The 18,372-nt window shown below is 46.3% G+C and overlaps 1 protein-coding gene across 1 annotated transcript in view; it reads left to right on the forward strand.

The window, feature by feature from the left end:
- LOC123763925 (uncharacterized) overlaps positions 1-18,372 on the forward strand; it is a 58,687-nt gene that overhangs the window by 25,054 nt on the left and 15,261 nt on the right. The window contains exon 2 of the mRNA XM_069329997.1: positions 17,326-17,497. Within this exon, the coding sequence (XP_069186098.1) occupies positions 17,326-17,497 (172 nt within the window). The remainder of the gene's footprint in view (positions 1-17,325; positions 17,498-18,372) is intronic.

The raw sequence follows: 18,372 nt of genomic DNA on the forward strand, positions 1-18,372 counted from the left end.
CGTCGGAGCCAGCATAAATATTATTGTGTGCGGCGTCGCAAATGGTGACGAGGACGATGGTGAAGATGGTGTAGAGAGGGCGCCAGGCCACCACCCTTGTGTCTGCCACTAGCACTAATTCTCACCCTCTTCGTCGGTGACCCCAGGAGTGTTGGCGAGGGTTGGTGAGTGCCAGAACTGTGGTGGGGGGCTGTCTTAGGGCAAGGATGGGGTTGTTGTTGTGTGTGGGGGGGGGCGCTGGTGTTGTGATGGGGGTGTTGTAGTTGTAGGGAGGGAGGGAGGGGGGGGCACTTTTGTGTGGGGTCCCGGATAAGGGGGCGGCGTGTTTCTGAAACATTCATTTCTTATTCTTTGTTTAGGGAGACGCGGTCGTCCCCATACAATGGTAACCCGCATAAATACATGTTGATCTGTGCTACGGACGTGAACTGTGTTCCTATCTGCGTCTACAGACAGTAGATCTCGTCCTCCTTCACCTTATCTCTCATAATCGAATGGTCAAGGGTTCGAGTTCCGGCTGGAGCGAGATGTTTGCCCACATATCCTTTTACCCGATGCCTCTGTTTACTCAGCAGCAAATTGGTACCTTGGAATTAGTCGACTGTTGTGGATTGCATCGTGGGAAAGGTCACAGTCGTTGGCTATAGACACCCCGATAATGCCGCCAGACTTAATGTCCCCGAGAACCGGAGGCCGTATGTGCATGAGAGATATGGTCTCCCAGGGTCCAGGGTCTGGTCCTAGTCCCGCCTTTTGACCATCATTCATCAAAAGGTTCATCGTAATGGCCTTTTTGCTCGTCTCTCACATGGTATTTACATTTAGAACTGTATCACATTGCTCTTGGCAACTTTCAATTTTTGTCCTACTATGAAACTGAAGACGTTCCTTCTGAAGTCTCTGTGACCTTTTTGATCTCCAGCTTCCGTTATCTACCCTCGCTCTACTGCCGTCACTTTCAACGTTGTTTCTATCCCCCTTAGAATCTTATATGTCGTTATCATGTCTGTCTTAATCCTTCTTGCTTCCAGTGTAGTGAATCTTATTCCCGCGGTCTATCTTCATAGGTCAGGAACAAGCCTTCTTGCATATTTTGGACCTTCTCTAGTTTGCTTTGTTTCTTTTGGTAGGGGGTTCCATGCCGGGGCAGCATACTCAAGAATGGGCCTCATATTGGATGTATACAGAGCTGGGAAGGATAGTTCCTGAAGGATGACGTATGTGATGTGTGCGTGTGGTGTTAGGTCAGGAGTTGTGTCCACTTGTAAGTGTTTCTCTCTGTACAGAGGTCGTCTTCCCTTCATTGTGTACTCTGAAGCCTTCTCACTCATAATTGTTTATCCCCATATCCTCTGCTTTTGTCTGGATAAAGTCCAGTAGTTATGAACAAATCCACAAGGATTGTTCATTTGGTGCATCACGCTATTGTGATTTCTGTGTGTAAAGTCCAGTAGCAATGTTTCAAACCATCTCTGGTGTGAGCTTGTCTTGCAATGCCTTCTAATTTCTGATTCTTCTCATTAGATTAACATCGTCAGCAAACATTGATAATAATTTCATTGTCTGCTTCTGTTAGGTCGTTAACAAATATTAAGAATAGGACGAGCCTTAGTACCGATCATTAATATGATCTCATTACTTCTCTCCAATGACTTAAGGCAAATCTTAAATTGTCTTGCTCCACAGCAGGGCGGGGATTTGATTGTTGCCGCCGAAGGAGGCTAGTTTATTGTGCACCCCATACTCATCCTGTGAGCGGTAGCGCAAAAAGCATTACAGAGGGCACAAAAGGTCTTTATCAGACCTCATCTTAGATTATTACATAAACAATTTCATCCATCCTTCACACCTTATAGTTACAATGTCAGCTAGTTACAGAGAAAGTGCTATTTCAAGAGCTACATATTTACAGTAAGTCGAGGAGCCCAGCGTCCTGGGTAACCCCAGACGCAATCCTTAACCCCTGGACCACGATATGTTAAAGATTATAATCTTATGTACCTCCTCCTCCCCCTTACTATGTGCTTTGCCTCATTCCTGGAAGGTATTCCTTCAATCACCTCAACAGTCCTCCCGATACACCTGCCTGCTTCTCGTGTTTGTGTAAGTCTCTTGTGAGAAACATTGTCAGACTCTCTCTGCCAACCCAGGAATATGCAGTCTGCCCAACCCTCTCTCTCCCTTGTTTGATTGTTGACATCTCGTTGTAGAACTCCTAATAAGTTAAATCTAGCAAGATTTTCCTTAGGTGAATCCATGTTGATGCTTGGAAATCCTTTCATCTTCTACGTGTCATCTGAGGCTCAAGCTTCCATCCGTGTCCTGTTGTGCTACTGGTGTTCATTGTGTACATTTCCTCATTTTTTTTCCACTGTCAGTCCCCTTAAGTATTTTATACGTTTCGATCATGTCCCTCCTCCTCCCTCTCTCTTCTTTCCTAGCTTCGTCAGATTTAGTTCCTTCAGTCTGTGTGTATGTATTTACTATTTATGCTTGGAGGATCGAGTTGTTAGCTCTTGGACCCCGCCTTTTTAACCGTGGGATGTCTAGGGTGCTGACTCCTGATCAAATTTTTCCTCTACATCTCTCTCTCTCTCTCTCTCTCTCTCTCTCTCTCTCTCTCTCTCTCTCTCTCTCTCTCTCTCTCTCTCTCTCTCTCTCTCTCTCTCTCTCTCTCTCTCTCTCTCTCTCTCTCGTGTGTGTGTGTGTGTGTGTTTACTAGTTGTGTTTACTAGTTGTGTTTTTGCGGGGGTTGAGCTTTGCTCTTTCGGCCCGCCTCTCAACTCTCAATCAACTGTTTACTAACTAACTACTAACTTACTAACTACTTTTTTTTTCCCACACCACACACACACACACACACACACCAGGAAGCAGCCCGTGACAGCTGACTAACTCCCAGGTACCTATTTACTGCTAGGTAACAGGGGCACTTAGGGTGAAAGAAACTTTGCCCATTTGTTTCTGCCTCGTGCGGGAATCGAACCCGCGCCACAGAATTACGAGTCCTGCGCGCTATCCACCAGGCTACGAGGCCCCTACGAGGCTATGTGTGTGTGTGTGTGTGTGTGTGTGTGTGTGTGTGTGTGTGTGTGTGTGTGTGTGTGTGTGTGTGTGTGTGTGTGTGTGTGTGTGTGTGTGTGTGTGGTGCATGAGGGAGACCGTCTGTCTAACCCAAGCTAACCTGTCGTGTCACCGTCTATTAGGTTCCAACACTCTCGTCCCTCACTCCCCCTCACCACCTCCTCTCATGTACGTTTATCCTCATCATGTCTTCCCTCATTACGTCTCCCCTTATCACGTCTCTCACCAGCCCCCCCCCCTTGCCGTTACCCATCACCTCACTCATGATGTCTCACCCCCCCCCCTCATCATCTTTCTCACTCTCTCATTTCTCCCTTCCTCATCTCACCACCCAGCGCCTCACTTCACAGACGCCGCCCTCAAACATGCTGTCAGAGGCTCTGCTGTTTGTAAACCCCTTAAGGTCCCCACTTGAGTGAGGGCGACGCCACTTGACGTAGCAATGAGTGGCACTTAATCGAGCGCCCACTTAATGTTTCGGAGGCCACTTAATGTTGGGTGTGAACCCTGTACCCACTTAACGTGTCAGCCCAACTGCCCATTATAATTAGACGCATTTGAATACTTATCTCTGCCGAACTCCGGTCGGTCGAGCGGACAGCACGCTGGACTTGTGATCCTGTGGTCTCGGGCGCCGGCTAGAAACAATGGGCAGAGTTTCTTTCACCCTATGCCCCTGTTACCTAGCAGTAAAATAGGTACCTGGGTGTTAGTCAGCTGTCACGGGCTGCTTCCTGGGGGTGGAGGCGTGGTCGAGGACCGGGCCGCGGGGACACTAAAAAGCCCCGAAATCATCTCAAGATAACCTCAAGATAACTCACTGTTAGCGTATATCCGTCTTGGTGTGTTTCTGAGACAAGGCTCAAGTGAAGGGTGAAGAATGGTGTTTTTATTGCTAGACTCTCGCAGTCTGGCTGAGTCGAGCATAAAGAAGCACAAGGCTTCATGACTGAGGGTGATCGGCTGTTCTGGGACACTGCTGCTTTGATAGTGCCAGCGAGGGGTGAGCTCAATGGAATAATGAACATACAGTGTCGTGATAGCGTCTTATAAATGCAGGGACGGAAGGGAACTATCAGGGGGAAAGCGCCAAGGTCAGGATATGGATTTGGGATGGGACGGGGTAAAAGGAACAGTGTCCAACCACTTGTGGACGGTCAGGGATTGAACCCCGACATGCATGAAGCGAGACCGTAGCTCTACCGTCCAGCCCAAGTGATTGGGCGTATAAATGTAGGAGAAAATCCAGATGATTCAGCAGTTGAAAATGTAAACTTATATGAGTAACAGGTGTGAAGGGAAGCACTTGAGTGGAAGCCTAGGGGGAAGGGGGGGGGAAGAGGAATGACCTCAAAGAGGCGATGGTCGAGGCTAACTACGGCCATAGTTTGAAGAATTACTACGATATGAAGCAAGAGGGTTGAGAGTAGTAGTAATAGGCAGTTAACCGAAGTGCGGGGGGCCAAGGAGCTGAAGCTCGATCTGTAAGCAGGTATAGCTGAGTAAACAGACCACACACACACACACACACACACACACAGAAGAGACACACTGGAAAACAGAAGAGTTAGGGGAACATGATCATCACATACAAGATTCTCACAGGAATTGATAGGGTAGATAGACAGACTATTAAACTCAAGGGGGCACACGCACTAGGAGACACAGGTGGAAACTGAGTGCCCAAATGAGCCATAGAGACGTTAGAAATTTTAGTGTCAGAGTAGTTGACAAATAGAATGCATTAGGCAGTGATGTGGTGGAGGCTGACTCCATACACAGTTTCAAGTGTAGATATGATAGAGCCCAATAGGCTCAGGAATCTGTACACCTGTTGATTGACGGTTGAGAGGCCGGACCAAAGAGCCAGAGCTCAACCCCCGCAAGCACAACTAGTTGAGTACACAAAGGGAAGCATCTCTATAATTTCTTAGGCACTTAAGAAGCAAATGTTAGTGGAGGAAGTGTTGAAACATTCATTGACGAACTTAATGGGTGGTTACCCCTCACCTTCTGCTCCACCCCTTCCCTCCCTCCCTCCCTCTCTCCCTCTCTCTCTCCCTCCCTCCCTCACCAATCATCAACATCACCAACAACCTCATAATAGCCTCTAAGGTCGCCGCGGTCAGTGTTGGTGCATTTTTTTTCATTTGAGTGGGATAAAATAATGATATTTGAGGAGTGTTGGTGAGGTATATAGTGATTGTTAATAGGTGATGGTGAGCGTTGATGAGTTATGATGGTGTTAGTGAGGCCGTGATGAGGCCCACACCGACCCGGGAACACCATAGTCTGGTACATGTACCCAACTCCCAAGTCAACTCTCAAGTCAACTCTTAAGTCAACTCTCAAGTCAAGTCAATAAAAAAGTACACACAATATTTTCAGGAAGAGGAACTCTCTCGCCGCGATAACAGGTGATAACAAGACGGCGGCGGCGGCGGAGACGGACGAGAGACGCCCCTGGGAATTATACCCAAATTACCCAGATCAGAAACTCGAGCCTTTAACATGTGGTAATTCTTGCCAGGGTCTGTGTGTGTGTGTGTGTGTGTGTGTGTCTCTCTCTCTCTCTCTCTCTCTCTCTCTCTCTCTCTCTCTCTCTCTCTCTCTCTCTCTCTCTCTCTCTCTCTCTCTCTCTCTCTCTCTCTCTCTCTCTCTCTCTCTCTCTCTCTCTCTCTCTCTCTCTCTCTCTCTCTCTCTCTCTCTCTCTCTCTCTCTCTCTCTCTCTCTCTCTCTCTCTCTCTCTCTCTCTCTCTCTCTCTCCTCTCTCTCTCTCTCTCTCTCTCTCTCTCTCTCTCTCTCTCTCTCTCTCTCTCTCTCTCTCTCTCTCTCTCTCTCTCTCTCTCTCTCTTTCTCTCTCTCTTTCTCTCTCTCCTCTCTCTCTCTCTCTCTCTCTCTCTCTCTCTCTCTCTCTCTCTCTCTCTCTCTCTCTCTCTCTCTCTCTCTCTCTCTCTCTCTCTCTCTCTCTCTCTCTCTCTCTCTCTCTCTCTCTCTCTCTCTCTCTCTCTCTCTCTCTCTCTCTCTCTCTCTCTCTCTCTCTCTCTCTCTCTCTCTCTGCCCGCTGTAAGTGAGCCACTTTCTTACCTCCAGAAATAAAAAAGGCTGAGCAAAATGGGTTCGGGTTCCCTGCGCGCGTGTGAGCCCCTGGGAGCGGAGGAGGGCGTATAGCTATGCCACAGTGGCTGCGTGTGTGTGGGGCTCTAGCCCCTGACCCCCGCGACCCTCCGTCTCCCGCCTCGTTAAGGATCACAAGAGAGAGATGCATATCTCAAGTCTTTAATAGCATGCGGCGTCGGCGGCGTCCCGAGGGGGTCAGCAAGCACTTGAGGACGACCTTCACATTCTTCTTTACTAATTTATGCGTCTCACGCCTCCTTCAAGACCTCGTCCCAAGTGTATGGGAAACTGACAGCTCGGGGCCCCCAGAGTCACGTGGACCACTGAGACTCACAGGCCGGGACCCCCACAGTCACGTGGACCACTGAGACTCACAGGCCGGGGCCCCCAGAATCACGTGGACCACTGAGACTCACAGCCCGGGGCCCCCAGAGTCACGTGGACCACTGAGACTCACAGCCCGGGGCCCCCAGAGTCACGTGGACCACTGAGACTCACAGCCCGGGGCCCCCAGAGTCACGTGGACCACTGAGACTCACAGCCCGGGGCCCCCAGAATCATGTGGACCACTGAGACTCACAGGCCGGGGCCCCCAGAATCACGTGGACCACTGAGACTCACAGCCCGGGGCCCCCAGAGGCACGTGGACCACTGAGACTCACAGGCCGGGGCCCCCAGAATCACGTGGACCACTGAGACTCACAGCCCGGGGCCCCCAGAGTCACGTGGACCACTGAGACTCACAGCCCGGGGCCCCCAGAGTCACGTGGACCACTGAGACTCACAGCCCGGGGCCCCCAGAGTCACGTGGACCACTGAGACTCACAGCCCGGGGCCCCCAGAGTCACGTGGACCACTGAGACTCACAGCCCGGGGCCCCCAGAATCACGTGGACCACTGAGACTCACGGGTCGGGCCATTAACGTCAGATGTTGATTAGCATTCGAGAAACAAGAGTCAGGAAATTGTCTTGATCAAACAAGCTGTTGTCGCAGAGAATCAGTCACGTCTTATATCACCCGTCTCATCTCCTCAACTTACAGCTTGTGTAAACAAATAAAGCTTGAGCAACCAACCCTCAAGCTGAAGGAGCTTCAGTAAACTCTCAACCAACACAAGAAACTTTCTCCACATATAAATATTATAGTTTATAGAGTAGCGTCGGGTTCGTTCTCGACTTACACTAGGGAATTCCCGGTTCGAATCCCAGGCGGGGCAGAGATGGTTGGGCGCGTTTAGTATCACCTAATGCACCTCTTCACCTAGCACTAAAGCGGTACCGAGGAGTCACCTTGTTGTGTGCTTGTATCCTGGGGAGAGTCAGTATAGTTCCACCTTTGAGGGGACGGGGACCTCCATATACAACCTGTCCTCTTAAAAATAACGTCGCTTTTGGCCTTTTACCCGTATGGCCGAAAGTGGACGTAATTTGAAAATGAAAATAAATTTTGGATTTTTTTTCAACAACAGTAAGTTAAGGGTCCTCTGATAGGTTAGGTGGGCAGGAAATTCTCATAAAGTTTCAAATTTGTATGAAAAATGTTAACTGAAAGTTTCCTCTTCTAACTTGTCCGAGTAAGCCGGACGACTCAAACAGAAAACGGAACAGTACGTCACTTTTGTGAGCCGATTTCATTTCAAATTACGTCCAAATTTGGCCATAACGCGCATACGGGTGAAAACCGATGTAACACCCGTGACCTCCCCCCCCCTTAGAGTTCACACCCGGGGAAGCCTTCTCCAAGAGGTCAGCCCAGATGACCTCCGGTTTATCTTGTATATTGATTAAAAATTCCTGGGTTAGTCTTAGTCAGCATAGTTTCAAGTATGTAATATTTCATGCAAGGAAATTAGACTCCAGATTCTTATGTGTAAACATCCCTGGATCTCCCCCTTTTTGGCCAGGTCAGAGGTCAGTCACATGTAATTAATAACTCCTCTCTTGAAGAGTGTATGGTGAATGTCAAACAAGCTTTTTGAAATATTTCTTGAGTGTACACTCTTGGTGGGTAGCAACAGCAGATCTCCCCCTCCCCCTGTGGGGGTTGTATATAGAGGGCCTGTAGGAACATAGGAGAGGAGAGTGCGGTACACCGGGATCGAGAGCGGGTCTGTGAAGAACATCTCAGCCCGGGAGAGACAGAGGTCTTAAGGTAATGTGTGTGATCTCTGAGGTTTTGTTCCATGTCCAAATTTCTTAACTTTTTGCCAGTGTTAGAATAGGATTTATAATTGGTGATTGACATAATTTTGGTCTCAATAAACTTACGTGAAATTTCCCGTCTGTGTCAATTGTTGAATCCTCTTAGCCTTTTGGATATAGTGGCTGACAACCGTTTTCATAATTAATGACAGTCATAGAAGTACTCTCCAAGTCAAGCAATGTTTCTTGCCTCGTTGCTTGATATAGTTTCAATGGTCAAAGGCAGATGGTGGCAGCGTATTTAATCCTTGTGTTAGCATTTCCTTATTGGCAGTGTACCTTTGGTTCCGGTGTAACCATCATATGTCAGCTCATAACAGTGTTATCAAGTGCAACCGATGAGGAAGTGTTACTCAGGATAAGTAGTGTTCCATTATAGTGGTGTTCCATCATTATAGTGGTACATTTTAGGGTGGGGTTACAATAGAGCGGTGTTACACCGACGTTATTTTTAAGAGGACGGGTTGCCATATAAGCCTAACATTTATATATATACTGACTGCCTGTCCCCCCCGACACAATGAAGTATTATTGTTAATACTATTATTATTATTTTTACTATTATTATTATTATTATTATTATTATTCGTTTTAAGTTATCACCCCCCCCCCACTACCCTCCAAGGTGGAACCAGGAAGTCGCCCACAACAGCTGCCTTTCTCTTGGGTACCTATTTACCGCTAGGTGAACAGGTAAATCAGGTGAAAGGAAACGTGCCTAACCATTTCTGTCCCAGCAAGGAATATAGGTTTTTTGTCTTCATATTTCACCAACATTACAAACATTTATGGTGGCTAACACTGTGACATAGCTTGACCTCCTGTGGTCAACATGACTGTTGCAGTTAGCGCTTTAACCTGTTTATGGAGGACTGAAGACAATCTATGGCTAGCACTGTGTACTCACCTGGTTGTGCTTGCGGGGGTTGAGCTCTGGCTCTTTGGTCCCGACTTCAACCGTCAGTCAACAGGTGTACAGATTCCTGAGCCTATTGGGCTCTATCATATCTACATTTGAAACTGTGTATGGAGTCAGCCTCCACCACATCACTGCCTAATGCATTCCATTTGTCAACCACTCTGACACTAAAAAAGTTCTTTCTAATATCTCTGTGGCTCATTTGGGCACTCAGTTTCCACCTGTGTCCCCTAGTGCGTGTGCCCCTTGTGTTAAATAGCCTGTCTTTATCTACCCTATCGATTCCCTTGAGAATCTTGAATGTGGTGATCATGTCCCCCCCCTAACTCTTCTTTCTTCCAGCGAAGTGAGGTTTAATTGCCGTAGTCTCTCCTCGTAGCTCATACCTCTCAGCTCGGGTACTAGTCGGGTGGCAAACCTTTGAACCTTTTCCAGTTTAGTCTTATCCTTGACTAGATATGGACTCCATGCTGGGGCTGCATACTCCAGGATTGCCCTGGCATATGTGGTATACAAAGTTCTGAGTGATTCCTTACACAAGTTTCTGAATGCCGTTCTTATGTTGGCCAGCCTGGCATATGCCGCTGATGTTATCCTCTTGATATGGGCTGCAGGGGACAGGTCTGGCGTGATATCAACCCCCAAGTCTTTTTCTCTCTCTGACTCTTGAACAATTTCATCTCCCAGATGATACCTTGTATCTGGCTCCCTACACCTATCTTCATTACATTACATTAGCTTGGGTTAAACTCTAACAACCATTTCTTCGACCATTCCTTCAACTTTGTCACCTGGTCGTAGAATTCTATTAAGCCTGTCAGGCAAGATTTACCCTCCCTGAACCCATGTTGTCGATTTGTCACGAAGTCTCTTCTCTCCAGATGTGTTACCAGGTTTTTTCTCACGATCTTCTCCGTCACCTTGCATGGTATACAAGTCAAGGACACTGGCCTGTAGTTCAGTGTCTCTTGCCTGTCGCCCTTTTTGTATATTGGGACCACATTCGCCGTCTTCCAGATTTCTGGTAGGTCTCCCGTCTCCAGGGACGTACTATACACTATGGAGAGTGGTAAGCAAAGTGCCTCTGCACACTCTTTCAGTACCCATGGCGAGATCCCGTCTGGACCAACAGCCTTTCTAACATCCAGATCCAGCAAGTGTCTCTTGACCTCCTCTCTCGCAATTTTGAACCCTTCCAAGCCCGCCTAGTTTACTTCCCTTTCTCTTAGCACAGTGACCTCACCTTGTTCTATTGTGAAGACCTCCTGGAACCTCTTGTTGAGTTCTTCACACACCTCTTTGTCATTCTCTGTATACCTGTCCTCGCCTGTTCTAAGTTTCAATACCTGTTCTTTCACTGTTGTTTTCCTTCTGATGTGACTGTGGAGTAGCATTGGTTCGGTCTTGGCTTTGTTTTCTATATCATTTTTATAATTTTTCTCTACTTCTCTTCTCACCCTAACATACTCATTCCTGGTTCTCTGGTATCTCTCTCTGCTCTCTGGTGTTCTGTTATTCCGGAAGTTCCTCCACGCCCTTTTGTTCAGTCCCTTTGCTTCCATACATGCCCTATTATACCATGGATTCTTCTTTTGCTTCTCGGATTTTTCCCTTTGGGCCGGGATGAACCTGTTTACTGCCTCCTGACACTTTTGGGTGACATAGTCTATCATATCTTGTGCAGACTTGTCTCTGAGGTCTGTGTCCCAAGGTATTTCCCTTAGGAAACTTCTCATCTCCTCATAATTCCCTTTTCGGTATGCCTGCCTTTTGTTTCCTAGTTCTTTTGTGGCGGAGATAATTCCTAGCTCTTCCAGGTACTCAAAGTTCAATACACTGTGGTCACTCATTCCCAAGGGTGCTTCCATCTTAACTTCCCTTATATCTCACTCATTTAGGGTAAATATCAGATCGAGCATGGCTGGTTCATCTTCTCCTCTCATTCTTGTTGGTTTCTTGATGTGCTGGCTTAGAAAGTGTCTTGTTGCCACGTCCAGCAGCTTAGCTCTCCATGTTTCTGGTCCTCCATGTGGGTCTCTGTTCTCCCAACCTATCTTCCCGTGGTTGAAGTCTTCCATGATTAGTAGTCCAGATCCATTCCTGCTAGCAATAGAAGCTGCTCTCTCTATTATGTTAATGGTGGCCATGTTGTTTCTATCATGTGTGTGTGTGTGTGTGTGTGTGTGTGTGTGTGTGTGTGTGTGTGTGTGTGTGTGTGTGTGCATTGCAAGATCAAACCACATCCTGCAATCCCCGAAGGCGCGTGCCCCCACGCTCTGCAGATCATCTTGCAGCTTTCGTGTGGAAATTGCAAGTTCATTTACATATGTTTACTCCTGAGTGATGGATCAACAGCGTTTTGTACTTTATATTTAGAACATGAAGCTCTCTCATTCAGTCTATTTAAGGTCACTGGCTTTGTCAAGGACTGCTCCTGCCTGCGTACTCTCCCTTCAGTACTTACCTATTAGTGGCTCTGACGAAGTGATGTCTAGCTCTTCATGGGGGACCCGCCTGCCAGCCATGTTGTTCCTGTTATCATATAATTGATCCATTTTGACGTTTAAATTTGTGATAAATCTGGTCTTATAGTTGTGGACGGAGGTGGCTTCCACAACTTCTTGCTGCACTTTACATTTGCGTTTACCTATCACAGCTCACAAGGAGACAAGTTTATTTCTTAGAAGTAGTTCTGTTCTGGTTCCCTGACGCCTGCTGCTAACTGCTCCACAATGTCTGTCTTTCTACCTAACGATGCAATTTTCCTTCACTATTTTCTTTCCTCAGTCCATTCCACTTGCTTGTCACCTATAATTTTAAGGTAAACTTCTGCATGTCCATCTGGCTCGTGTGCTCTTAGGGGTAACCGTCTGGTGGTTTTCTCCAGGAGGAAAACCGGTTGTCACTATGTTGTTCCCTAACTCCCCTTGCCACTTCGGGGGGGGGGGGGGATAGGGTGTTTATGTAGCTTCAGGGCACCAATCCCCCCCAGCCACAGGGCATGGCGAGAAGGCACCCCTAAGCATACCTAATACCCTATCAAACACCAACTGAAATACACATAAATGGCAGATCTCATCACAACCCACAAGAGTTAAGATGATAATAATAACACACAATAATAACATATAATATCATACACAAAATGGAAAATTCTGTTGTATTTCGTTTGTCTTATACGGGACACGGCACACGAAGGGAGAGGTGCACAGTATATCATTAAAAAAGAACTAAAGTTCAAGGCAAAACAACAAGCTGCCTAAGCGACAGGATTGGGGACTTGGCATCGGCATACATGGAAAAAAACTATTCATAGTGGAAGCTCCTAACAGGGCCCCTGTTAGGAGCTTCCCTAACAGTTATCCCTTCCTAACAGGGAGGGATATCGTGTATGCGCATGGGGGGGGGTCCCTCCGGCCGCCGCCTTACCCACTCGTGGGCTCCGGCCAGGCCATCGACCCTCTTTTTTACGCATGCTTCTTGAAATCCTGCATGTTGCTATCATGTATCCACTACTTTTATTTTCCACTGATGTTAAGTTAAACCCTCTTAGCCTGTCTGTCCTCTTAGCTTGCAAAATATATACAGTGCATAGTGATTATTAACTGACAATAAGATAAAAAAAATATTTTAAAGTGTATAGATTCGTACGCTAATGTCCTGTAAAAGTGTTAAAAACTGGACGCTTTTCACATTGTGAGAAGTCTCTATAGTACATCATTAGAGTTGAAAATGTATATTTGTTTGTGTTGGTGGGAAATCAGAAATTAAAAGGAGCAGCCCCTAATTTTAATAACAAAGTTAAAGATTAAAACCATTTTTTCATTTACTATTATTAAAATAAACAAAGCTGAAAAAATAATTATAACTAAAGCCAAAATCTGCACAAGAAAATATTTTAAAATCTTTTCTGAACTATACCGATTTCTTCTTGAGAAAATTATAAGCTATTTTTTTGTTTAATTTTGCCCCGAGGGGTGAGTTTATTGGGCAGCGCCACTCACACCGCCATAGCAGCATGTACAACACTCCCCAATAGGAAGAAAACCCGCTTGTTTGTTCATCCTGTCACTTGTACCCCAGACTCAGCTGGGACTTGTTCTCACTCACTGGTTCTGTTCTGCATTTCCTTCCGCATCGTTCGCTCCAGTATGTTGTTATTTTTTCTGTGCAAATTTGGGACCTGGCCCTCCAGTATTTTCCATTTATATATTATATGATACCTTTTTTGTCTCTTTCGAGAGTACATTTTAAGAGCTTTTGATACGCATAATCGTATCCGTGTTTACCATATATATTCTCTGTATTCCCTCTACTTCAGCAGTCTAGCTGTAAGTACCCAACAGTACTCAAGACGGGACAACACAAGTGACTTGAAGAGTACAACCATTGTGATGGGATCCCTGGATTTGAAAGTTCTCGTAATCCATCCAATTTTCCTGACTGACGCAATATTTTGACCAGACCACACACACTAGAAGGTGAAGGGACGACGACGTTTCGGTCCATCCTGAACCATTGACGCAATATTTGCTTGGTTATTCTCCCTAAACATAAGGTCGTCAGACATCATTATTCCCAAATCCTTTACATGTTGCTTTCCTACTATGGACAGATCTGATTGTGTTTAGTACCCTGTATTATTTTGAAGGTCCTCATTTGTACCATTCCTGAAGGATTACTACGATCCTTCACCCTATAGTAGCCAGGTAGCCCAAACGGCTTAGTCCAAAAACAACCTATATCCATCCCCCATCCCCTCCCATCCTCACATACCAAGCCAACCATGGTACAATACCATAACAGCTTCTCCAAACAAGCGTAGGGTGTCTTTAATGGGATCAGACTCGGCCTGCCTCTACCGGCGTCTTAAACCAATACTTCCTCCCTGCTATCCCCCTTCCTGCTATCCCCCTCCCTGTTATCCCCCTCCCTGTCAGACCTTCGGGGGGTCTATAGCTCCACCAGCCTCTTACTTTACCTCAAGGTCCTCCTCGCGTGGACAGGTAGACAGACAGAGACGTGGTTTACTTATTAATACTGAAACTCTCATATCTTCACTGTTATCAGTAAAACCATCACTACCACACACAACATGGTGGACCATCACTACCACACACACAACATGGTGGACCATCACTACCACACACAACATGGTGGACCACCACTACCACACACACAACATGGTGGACCACCACTACCACACACAACATGGTGGACCACCACTACCACACACAACATGGTGGACCACCACTACCACACACACAACATGGTGGACCACCACTACCACACACAACATGGTGGACCATCACTACCACACACAACATGGTGGACCACCACTACCACACACACAACATGGTGGACCACCACTACCACATATGATATGTATAATAGTTAATAATAGTCAGACAGAGGGTAGTTTTGAGAGGGATTGAGAAGCGTTGAATTAGACATAGAGACACCAGTATTTTTACATAGTACCAGTATAAACATCCCGGCCAAGCAGCGTAACATTTCTGAGAAGTGCTGTGGGGAGATGTGATCTCCCACCTCCCTCCCACCTCCCTCCCACCTCCTTCTCTCCCCTCCCTCCTTCTACTCCTTCACGTCCTCCCTCCATCTTGTTCTGCTTCCCACCCTCTCCCTCCTGTTTTCCTTTCTGTTTATCTAAATGTATTTACTCTAAGTGGGCTTGCAGGATCGAGCACTTGCTCCTAAGCCCAGCGTCAAAAGCTGTGTTTTGTCTAACGCTTTAATCCTAACACTCCTGTTTGTTGTCATGTCTGCTTTGGAAACTATAGTATTAACGTCGTCTGTCTCTTCCTTTAGTCTATTCCGTGTGATCAGTTCCCATCCGCTAAAGAGTCATCAATTTTAGCGGACTGAGGATTCAAAACCTGTATTTTCCGATACATAAACTAACAAAATTATGTGTTAAAGTTTGGTGTGTGTAGTTAGGCCTAAATTAAGTTAGGTGTTTAGGGTCCGTTAGCACCTAGAAGCATTTTACTCTCGACTCCAACCCGTCCTCGACTCAAGTCCATTACATCCAGCGGTCGACCCCACAGACGCATTCATAAATTTTAACTTGCTGTTCATTCAAAACGGGAATTTTCTAAAATATAAATTAATATTATAGTATATTAGCATATTCTGCAAATATAGGCATAGGTTAGATTAGGTTAGGTGTTTAGGTTCTGTTGGCGATTATTTGTATTTGTAGTACGTGGGTGAAGCATTTACAGCGTTGTGGTTCAAACAAAAGCTATCAGCGAAGCACTTGTTCCGGAAGTGTTCGAACGTCATCAGTTGTGTGAAAACCGTTTTTCATTCATAAACAGGGGGTTTGGCGGGTGGATGGAATCACTTTTGGGTCTTTGTTTGGAGGACAGGCTGTCGAAGCTCACCTCTTGAGTTCGAAGCTCAACCTAGATAAGTGGTCTACCTGCGCACTCTACATACACATAGACACCAACCCACACAGTTAAGAATAAAGGTGTTTACCTTTTTAGTAAAAAAGGTCACTATAGGGAGGGGGAAGTGGGGGGGAGAGGTAAAGTAAAAATGTAAAAAGCCGCTAGAGGGGGGAGGGGGCTGCGGCTTCCTGCACGAGGAAATATGCCCAGACATCTCGCCCTGTCTGGGAATCGAACGCTGGAACAATAGTTTGCCAGCTGACTGCACTCGACGTTATGGATTCTTCAGTGTTGGAAACCTGGCGAATGCGCTGGCCGCAACGTACACTATCACTACCTGTGTATCTGCTCACCGCTACACACCTGTGTCTCTCACCGCTACACATATGTCGCACACCACTACACACCTGTCCCACACTCTGATGAAGTCTGGTTAAGTAGTAAGGTCATTCTTTCTCTGATAACTTGATTATGAAGCAGCTGGCAAGTTCATATATCACGTGGATATAACAGTGACAATGTAAATACTGGTCCTGTATGCACATATATCCTGTATTTCATGTATGTATATAGTATAAACGATATAGTATATCGTTTATACTATATACATTTATACTGAAATGTGTACAGTATACATTCATATGCTCAGTTTATACTGAAACTACTTATCGTTTCAGTAGGCAGGTAAATTCCAAGTACTAATTCTAATGACCTGTTCAATTGTTGTTGAAAACATGTTTATATATTGTCCTCTGGTAGTGGTACTATACAACTACAACCTGTAGCTTGTAACTACTGGTCTGCATCCATGAGTTGTTATAGCAGTATAGTTATAGGGAAGAGAGATGGATGTTATGAGATATAGGAGTAATATGAACCTATAAAAGAGGTTTGTCTGTCTCTGTCTCTGTCTGTTTGTCTAAAGTTTGGAGGCCAGACGCTCGGGGCTAACCTCTACCTACCTTGTGTAGCTTCCGGGGATCAACGGCCCCGCGGCCCGGTCTTCGAACTGGCCTCCCGGTTGTTCGTCTGGTCAACCAGGTTGTTGGACGCGGCTGCTCGCAGCCTGACACACTACACGGCTGTGGTAGGCAATTATGTTTTGTTATAAGACAGAGACAGATAGGAACAGAGACCGGAGCAGGCAGACAGAGAAGATTAGACGGATAGGTAGATGCATGTATAGATAAATAGATGAATGGATAACTAGCTGGGTGAATAAATGGATATATAGACGTATGAATCAGAGCCAGGTTGATCAGGTATCCTTTGTTACATATTGAAGGCAGGGAGAGGCCGGCCAAGCTATAGGGAGCGTGTTGAACAGTCTTAATTGGACCTGTGATGTTGATAGAGTTCTCTGTCAGCGTACCCACTGCTCCTCTGCATTTGAATGGGGCTTTTTACGCATCCTGCCGTGGCTAGTGGATTCATATGGTGTTATTTCCGTGTGTAGTTATAAAGAAGAGAGGTGCATGGTATTATATACAGGTGTAATATAGTCATAAAGAAGAGAGGTGCATGGTGTAAGAGACAGGTGTAGGGTGCAGGCAGGGCAGAGTGTGATGGTGTTAACCTTACAGTTGGAGAACGAGCGAGAGATGAACACGCTGGACGACGACGAGCCAACCATAGTGCAGCAGCAGGAGTCGCAGGAGGAGATGACCCACACAGAGGACACCAGCGACTACGTCAACGCCGCCCCCTGGACCAGGAAGGACCGGCTCTCGGGCCCCGTCCTCGCCGACCACGACCGTAAGTCTAGCCACCTGCATGTGTTGAGAGGGCCGCACCCATGGCGCCGTTCCATCGCCTGGTCAGTGGGTGTTATGATATTTATTCCGCCTGTTAATCGTCATGTTTCGCTCTGGAGTTGCACACTGAATTTTACCTCAACGATCTCCTCTATATCTTGTTCCCATTTATTTGCGATCCTTAGGTAGAAGGAGGGTTTTTAATTGCATCTCTCTGGCTCATTTGTGTCTCCTGGTTACATCTGTGTCCTCTTTGCTCACTCTTTCAATTGTCCAAGAGATTACAACGTACAAGATTAATATCTTGTACGTTGTTATCATATCCCCTCTCTGATTTACCTTCCCTCCACTATGGTGAGGTATTGCACCGCTTCACCTTTTATTTTAGGTTAGTTCCCTCAGGTTTGAATCAAGTCTGTATAGTATATATATGTCCTTTTTATATGTGCATGTTATATTTTCGCAGGTTTAATCTTGCGTGCTGGTGCTGCATAGTTGAGAGTTAGTCTTTCGTAGGTTGTGTATTAGGCTCTAAAAGGCTGTTGTTTGTGGGTGGAGAGGGATACCAGGAACAGTTGAGGGCCTCAGGACTAATACTAAACCAGACATGACAAGGCTCTTCTCATCGAGATCCTCAAAATTCTGAACAAGTTGGAGGATATTTATCCAGACCGTTTCGTTAAAGGTCAGATGTAACACAAACAAGGAGCAGCGGGTTCATGTTCAACAAGCCACAATGTAGGACAGAAAACAGGAGATGCGTTTTCACCCACAGGGTTATAAGCCCATGGAACCGCCTACCTGCCGAAGCTTTAAATGCCATTACTTCAGTTTAAAATACAGATTGAAAAAGTCCTCAAAGCACAATGTGGAGGG

This window comes from Procambarus clarkii, chromosome 23, assembly GCF_040958095.1.
Source record: "Procambarus clarkii isolate CNS0578487 chromosome 23, FALCON_Pclarkii_2.0, whole genome shotgun sequence".
Classification (NCBI taxonomy): domain Eukaryota; kingdom Metazoa; phylum Arthropoda; class Malacostraca; order Decapoda; family Cambaridae; genus Procambarus; species Procambarus clarkii.